Genomic DNA, 8,375 nt, shown 5'->3' with positions numbered 1-8,375 from the left:
AAAAGGTAAAAAACAAAAATAAACAATAAAAAAAATAAATATAATGGGAGATAAGGGGAAATAAAAAATGGAGATAAGGGGAAAGAAAATAGCTTATAGAAAAACAGAAAAACAATGAAAAATAAAAAGTAAAAATTGAAAAATAAAAAAAAAAAATCTAATAGAAGTAGAAAATAAGAAAAAAAAATAATAGAATAAAGGAAAAATGGAAAATCAGGAAAAAGAACAAAATAGAAAAGAGAGAGAGAGAGAGAGAGAGAGAGAGAGAGAGAGAAAGAATATTTGGTAAGAAAAAAACGGAAAATAAAGAAAAAGAACATAATAGCAAAATAAATAATTAATATAAGAAATATTTTCCCCCAAAAAAAATTGATAAAAGAAGTAAGATAAAAAATAAAAAACTAGTAGGTATATAACGAAGGAAAAGAAATAAAAAATAATAATAAAAATATAATTGATGTAATTTATGAAGGATTAAAAAAAAAAAAAAAAGAGGAATAGCTATTTTTTTAAGTTGTTCTATTAAAAAAAAAAAAGAGGATGATAAAATAAAAGAATAAAATAATTTAATTGGATACATTTATCAAGGCATAATATTCTATCTTTCTCTCTCTATAATTTTCTCTCTCTAAGATATTCCAAAGAATTGAAGTAATGTTTTCTTTCTACAATTTTCTCTCTATAAGATAGAAAAACGCAGACTAAAGAAAAATGATGAAGAAAAAAAATCAAAATAATATGTATTTTATTATTTTCAAAACAGGTGAAAACATCATTTTATTGTTTTCCAAATTTTTTTTTCCATTTGTTTTCAAGAACTGTTTTTGAAAACTGATAGCCAAACATGTAATCTTTTGTTTTGAAAACAATTTTCTATTTTACAGAACAGAAAACTATTTTAAAAACAGATGGCTAAACAGGCCCTTAGCTTCCACCAAATAGGTGTTAGATGACAATTTTAGACAATATTGGCTGCCAAAATTGAAGACAGTCAGGGTAAGCGACTACCTATTGTACCCTATGTGAAAAAAAAAGAAAGAAAGACTAGACAGAAGGGGAAGGACTGAGGAGGAATTGGAAATAAAATAAAATAAAAAAGATCACATTTGGTTAAAAGAATGGCTATTTCTAAAAATTAAGGATTAGTAATTCCTAAAAATAAAAAATGTGGAATGGAATATATATTTCTATTTTTTAGTTTGGTAGAAATGATGGATTATAACATTGGATAGGAATTCCATTGTTTGGTTCTACATGATAAATAATGGAATGGTAAACATTCTCATAGGTGCAAAATTGAATAATAAATATTTTTACATAATATTTATTTAAGAATTTATATGTTCAAAACCCCCCAAAAGCAATTTCAACAACACAAAAATAAAAATAAAAACATGAAATAAATACTTAATTAGAAATTTTTAATTATTGCTAATAAACTTAACAGCCCATGAACCTAGACAACATAAAAAGAAAAATCAAAATAACTTGATAAAATAATTCCACAAGTATCTTAACTAAATTTCAAATAAATACCAATTCAAACGAAAGGATTGATAGAATTTAAACCAAAATATCTATGGATTTTGTTGCTTAATTAAAGTTCACCAATAATAAATGCTTTAACCCGTTCTTCTTTTTCATCATCAGCAATGCTAAATAAAACATCAACTAGCTCATCTTGACAAGCGATCAATTTTGTTGCTTTATGACTATCTTTCATGTTAAGACCTTTTAATTTCAGCAACTCCTCATTAATTTTTGATCAATTTTCAGATGCTATTGTTCCTATATCTGCTTTGCTAAGTTTATCTAACACATCCTTAAGTTGAGAGCCAAGCAAGCTTGCAACTTCTTTCATTGCTTCCATTATATTTTCTTTGCCTTTATCTCTTTTTTTCCTTTTTCTAGATGAAAGTCCCTCACCTTTGCCAGTTTGGAGTGTTTGCAAGTCTTCTCCAAGATTAGTATATTCATCTTTTGCATTTTTCTCTATATCATCGTTTCCTTTTCCTTCCATATCTAAATTTTCAGCAACATTAATTGGCGATTCTGCATCTTTTCCATTTTTCTCTATATCATCGTTTCCTTTTCCTTCCATATCTAAATTTTCAGCAACATTAATTGGCGATTCTGCATTTTTTCCATTAGCATGGTCTTTTGCATACACAATACTTAAATCTTCATAAAGTGGAAAAGATTTGTTTTTAAATGAAGCTGCCTTGATATGACTCTGTAAAAAAAAATAAAAAAAAAATACAAACTTAGTAATACTCATTTTATATGTATTGTTTAATATAAATATTTACTGGTATATATGCCTCCCAGACCGCATCTTCTGCAGTGACAAACTTCCTCACATCATCCCATCCAAATCCACTTGTGTTAGTACCAGTTAACATCTCATGAACAGTTTGAAAATCATTTTTTAATGTTTTTAATCTTGATTCAATATGTGGCTTGGCTTTTAATCTAGAATTTAGTAATTCAGCTGAAAGTTTTCCCTCCAAAACTTCTTCATATCCATGCCTAAATGGAAGCTCTTTCTATTCATTATGCAATTCAACTAATGCTTCAACAAGTCTGAACCTCAGCATGTGTCCACTTTATTTTGGAAGAATCTTGAACACTTATGGTTTTCATATTGCCTAAAAATTATAAATATAATACAAAAAATATAATAATTAATGTATTATCATTAAATTTAACTAATAAAAAATAAAATATCAATATGAAAATAAATTATCCACTGTCAAATTAAACAAAAGAAAATCACACACTAATCCAATCATTACATTCATTGAAAAACATAAAGAAATAGTGCAACAAAATTAAATCACTAAATAATCAGACATTACATAAAAAATTAATTAGCCCTCCTATTTCTCCTCCACGAATTAAACATTTCAATAGCCGAGCTTGTTCTCCATGCACTCCAAGCATTTGAAGTTTTAATTTGTGTTATTGGTTCACCATGGATTTAAGTTGATGTGTTTTCTTGTTGATCAAATTCTTCCTCCAATGGATCTATGGGCATTTCTCTTCTAATAAAATTATGCAAAAGATAGCAAGCTATAATAATCTGGATTTGTGTTTTAACAGGATAGAATGAAAGGCTCCTAAGAATTGCCCATCTCATTTTAAGTAATCCAAAACATCTTTCTATAACATTCCTAGCAGATGAATGTTTTATGTTAAGATACTCCTCTGAGGTAGTTGGTTGGTGTCCATCCTTCCAATCATTTAAATGGTATCTTTGACATCTATAAAGGGCAAGAAATCCTTCACAGTTGGTATAGCCAGCATCCACAAGATAGTAGTAACCTATATTTTATATTAATTTTTATTAAAAATAAAATCCAATATTTTAAAGTAGTAAATTAAAAATTTATTAGGGAATTTATTTTCTTTACCATGTGGAATTTTTAATCCATTTCTTCTACCTATTGCATCTCGAAGAACTCTGCCATTTCTTGTAGAGCCTTCCCAATCAGGCAATACATATATGAATTGCATGTCCTATGAGCAAACTCAGGACATATTTGTAGCTATCTCTCTTTTCTGTTACAGTATCTTGGTTGATCTTTTAAAGTCATCCTTAACCGAATATATGTTCCATCTAATGCTCCTAAGCAATTCTAAAATTGAATAAAATAAAATTAATAAATAATCTCTCTAGTTAAAACTTCCTATATATATATTATATGCAATAAAATATGAAAAATTACCTTAAACAATTTCCATCTTTCATCTACTAAATATTCAGGAACCGGCTCTAGTTTCTTAAGTAACTCTGCTTGTAGTCGTACTATAGCATTCAAAAACAATGTTGAAATGTCTGCTAATTGTTTCTCTTGAACGTCTAAATTGGTGTTTTATGACTCGATTCTTTACATGATGTGATAAAATATGTAAGAACATTGCAGCTTGTTCAGCTACTAACATACGTTTTGTGGCTTTTAAGCCTCCCATTGCTTGAAGCATATCACACAATTTCATAAATGCACGTCTATTTATCCCAAGTTGATTAGTGCAAGTTATATCACTTTCATATATTAATCTATTAATATCTCTTCTTCTTGAATAAAAATTATTAACATATGTTATTCTCAAAGATTTTTTTTTCAATATAATGTTTAACCATAAAACACATAACAATTGATAAAAACTAGAGACCTTATATAACATTTCCAACCACACCATCAATACTGAAACCAACTTCTTTTTTTCTCATCAATTTCCTCGCAGTCAAACTCAATCTGGCCATTTAATTAGCTGCAAGAATATTAAATATACAATTAAATTTTATGGTAATAATTTTATAATATTCAAGCAATTTTAAGTATCCTAGATACCTAACATATCTCTTCCTCCCTCCTTAAAATAAAATAAAAAGGAAATATTTACTAAATTGTCAATATTAGCATAACAAAATTTCGTAAATGAAAACTTTGCCATCCCATATCAAAGAATCAAATATACATGCATAAGGATATATAAGATTTATATAGTGGTGATAAGACTATTTTATAAAAGGATAAAAAAAAATGAATGATAAAAGGAATGAAAACGCAGAAAACATATAATAAGTGAAGGTGGGGGAAAAAAAAAAGAAGGAAATTTAATCAAAAAGCAAAGAAAATAATAATAATAATAATAATAAAGCTGAAAAACAAGACAGGAAAAAAGAAGAAGGAAAAAAGGGCAAGTGGCGTAAACAAGGAAAAGAAAATTTGCCATTCAAAATTTCTCCTGCACATTCACGTTTTTAGGTCAAACTAAATAAATGTTGTCATATTACTAAAAGTTTCTTAATAGCAGATAATTGATCTTCTTATCTTCTTCTTCTTCTTCTTTCTTTTTTTTTTTTTTTTCCTCCTAATTTTCCTACACATTAGATACCTTAATTTTTTATTCATTGATAACAAAGAGGCTATGAAGTGACGGTACAGGGAAAGAGATTGAAAACTTATAATAAAATCGAATATTTTATAATGTAAACTATACAGGTCACAAGTATTCACTGGTCATTAACATCTTGCAATAGAAAAAAGAAAAAAATAGAAGAAGAAAAAAGTAAATAAATGAGACTAGAAGAAAATATTACCTTTGAAGATTTGCAAAGAACTTCTTCACCTTTGAGAAAAGAATATGAAAGTGATAGTTTTGGAGCAAACTATGTTTTGGGTATAGTATTATAGGAATGAAATTTTGAAGCGAAAAGAAAAAAAAATGGTGCATCAAAAAAGGCAAAAAAATTAATATGAAACTAAGAAAATATCAAAGCGTGAAAAAAAAAAAAAAAGGTAGCATATTTTGTATTTCTTTATTTTAGGGAATACAGATTCTGAGCTTTTAAGAAGGAATATTAATTCCTTATTGTGAGGAATTAGAAGGAATATCAATTTCTTATTGTGAGGAATTGGGATTCCATTGCAATAGATAATGCAAATTTTAAAAATCCAACCAAACAAAGGAATATCAAAATTTATGAATCTTTATTTTATTCCACAGTCTATCCTATAAACCAACATATCCTAAGTAAACTGATTTTATAAAAGTTAATTGCAAAATTGCAATCGGTTATTATTTCAGCTCTAAACTCATTTTGTAAGTGTTATCTGTATGCTTTTGCCAGAAGCTCATTTGTAGCTAAATTTGACAATTAGGGATTAATTTAGTTCTTTGTAACAAATTATCTTTTATTTAAAATTTTGAAACTAGGGAAAAGTTGGTGCCAAAATTATTAAGCATTTAGTTACAAGAATCAGTGACGATAATAATTTAGTAGTTAAATTCTATGGAATTCTAAGTTCATTAGCTACAAAATTATCAACTGACACAAAAACAAACCATCATTTAGCTAGAATCAAAATTATCAGCTGCATAAAAACTATCATTTAGCTAAAAAAAGAACAATTATAACTTGAATACGTAGTTGTCTCTTACTTTTTTTTTTTTTTTGGGTAGTAACTCCTGTGTATAAATAGATACAGATAAACTGATCGACAACTCTTAACAATATTTATTTCATTAATCTAGAATATTTAAAAAAAAAATGCTAATAAAAGATATTGCTTATTTGAATATATGAAAGAAAAAATGATCCCCCATTTGACATGCTAAATTTTGAGGGGGATCCTTATCCCATAAAAGGTTGGCTCCACATTTAGAGATAACATTCTCAGTTCATTCCTCATGAATACTGGAAATGTAAGCTTATATTTATGATGAATTTCGAATGGAAGTTTTATTATTATTATTATTTTAATTATTAAGGTTACTTAAACCTATAACCTTACATATAGAGAAATTCCAAATGAAAGTTGAGATAGGTGAATAAAATTGAGATCCATACGGTGAAGCCATATGTGACCTGAGTCTGCCGAAAGAAATCTCCTTGGATTCAATTTTTCATGCGTCTTATTTGAGTGGCATATAAGGAAATGCATGAAATAGATTTGCAACTACAATGCTCGATTCCAAGATGTAATGAAAAAGTTAGTGATATAGTCGAATTTTGATGGAAAAATGCAGTTAGATTCATGTATAAGATCCATATTAAATATTGTATCTTTAAAGTATAATTTGAATTTTGGAGTACTTATGCTAAATCAAAATGAGAGATCATTATTTTTATGTTAAATATATGGAGAGAAAGAGATAAATGTGAATTCCAGCATCTTAAAGTCCAGCCACAATTTTTACTTAGTATCCAAGTTAATCTATAGAAAAATGCAACCTTATAAGCCTATCAATAGGTGCTAGGATTTTCACTCTTGTATCCCAACATAGATGATATAATCTCAAAGAATATTAGGAACTTTATAGAGGGTTGTAGAGAGAAGTTTTTTTGTGTCTTGATTTCCAAAGAGAAATGATAAAACATTCTTTTTCTTCTAAATTTCTATGTTTTTCGTGGTCAGAAAATCACAATAAATGGTATCATAGCTCCAGGTTGAAAGACAAGGTTCTTTGCAAACAAACTCTAAACAAAGGTTTGAGAATACCAGATGACAAATCTCACTAAAACGAAGAGGACGAGTCCAACTAGACCTTCACTTGCTATCACGTAAGCCCCGATGCTCCAATGGAATTTTTCTGTAGGTTACATGCACCAATCCATGTGCCCACACTTTAACCACGGGCTACCACGCACCACATGTGCCTGTCAGCTAAGCTGAGTCACACAGATAAGGTGCCACATTAGCAACCAAGTCAACAGGCACATCATCTACCATGTCAACAACAATGCCCAATTTTCAAAATTGCAAATTAACCCCTATAGTTTCTAGTATTTAGGTTTACCCTATAACTTTTGAAAATTACAATTTAATCTAGAAGTTTTGAAAATATAGTTTTGCCTTAAATTTTTTAAGATTTGGATGTTGACTCTATAGGAGTCAAATCCAACATTTTTTACCATTCAGGATGTATTGGTGAACTCCTTTTTGTTGAATTCAACTTTGATTTTTCGATTAATCGATTGTAAAGCAAGATGTCAATATAGGAATCATTGGGAGCTATGATTAAGCTCATCGCCACCAACTATATAGTATGGAGACTTCAAATGGAAGATCACCTCAATTACGAGGATTTGTTTAACCCTTTGGAAACTAAAGGATTGAACCTCGATTAGCCAAAGAAGAAAAATGGAAGAACATGAACTAGAAAATGATTGGAAAGATTCGACAATGGATTGATGACAATGTCTTCCATCATGTAGCACAAGAGATAGAAATATATGACCTTTGGAAGAAGCTGAAGGACATTTACTAGGCCAAAACAACTCGGAATAAAGCCCTATTGATAAGACGATTGGTGAATTTGAAGTTAAAAAGTGGAAGCACATTAGTGAGTTTTAGAGTTTGGTAAATCAACTATCTATGCCAAAATTACAACTAGGGGATAAGGACCAATCACTCCTACTTCTTAACTCTCTTTCAAATAGCAGGGAGATACTAGTAGTCTCTCTTAGCAATTTGGTTTCAAAAGATAAACTTACAATGGCTATTGTAATGAATGCTTTATTTAGAAGGCTAGGAGAAAAAACATAGGCAATGACTAGTTGCATGTTCTTTTCATAGAGAAATATAGAAGGGAATAAGAAGGTTGTTGAGACAAGGGGAAAGGTATGAGCTAGAGTAAGGGTAGATTAACAAACTAGAGGAAGCCAAGATATAAGTGCAAATATTGTGGCCTAGAGTGTCATTTGAAGAAATACTTTAAGAAAACATTGTGAAAGTAAGGACAAAAGAGTAATCGTCTGAAGAAAGATGGAGAGAAATAGTCACTATCACACGAGAAATGGCATACTACCCACGAAGAGACATGCTTTCACATTTCAAGCCAAGATGTCAAATGGATAGGTGACA

At 29.0% G+C, this 8,375-nt stretch overlaps 1 protein-coding gene across 1 annotated transcript; it reads right to left on the bottom strand.

The window, feature by feature from the left end:
• Positions 1-1,765: 1,765 nt before the first annotated feature.
• LOC125423783 (uncharacterized protein At2g29880-like) lies at positions 1,766-3,972 on the bottom strand. The gene is made up of 4 exons (XM_048478927.1): positions 3,948-3,972; positions 3,729-3,808; positions 2,331-2,546; positions 1,766-2,233 (listed from the first exon to the last, which is right to left on the bottom strand). Exons 1-4 carry the CDS (start codon positions 3,970-3,972, stop codon positions 1,766-1,768), a joined length of 789 nt encoding a protein of 262 aa, XP_048334884.1.
• Between the last annotated feature and the right edge of the window lie 4,403 nt (positions 3,973-8,375).

The sequence above is a fragment of the Ziziphus jujuba genome, chromosome 7 (genome assembly GCF_031755915.1).
Source record: "Ziziphus jujuba cultivar Dongzao chromosome 7, ASM3175591v1".
Classification (NCBI taxonomy): domain Eukaryota; kingdom Viridiplantae; phylum Streptophyta; class Magnoliopsida; order Rosales; family Rhamnaceae; genus Ziziphus; species Ziziphus jujuba.
Note: the sequence above shows the minus strand (reverse complement) of the source record. Positions and strands in the feature narration are given on the sequence as shown.

What these genes read in the sequence shown, in the direction of transcription:
- LOC125423783 (XM_048478927.1), bottom strand. Translation starts at nt 3,972, where the DNA reads ATGGGAGGCTTAAAAGCCACAAAAC. An exon ending in AAAGATGGAAATTGTTTAAG is followed by an intron (nt 2,547 to 3,728) that starts GTAATTTTTCAT and finishes CATAATGAATAG; the next exon opens with AAAGAGCTTCCATTTAGGCA. An exon ending in TTGTCACTGCAGAAGATGCG is followed by an intron (nt 2,234 to 2,330) that starts GTCTGGGAGGCA and finishes TTTTTTTTACAG; the next exon opens with AGTCATATCAAGGCAGCTTC.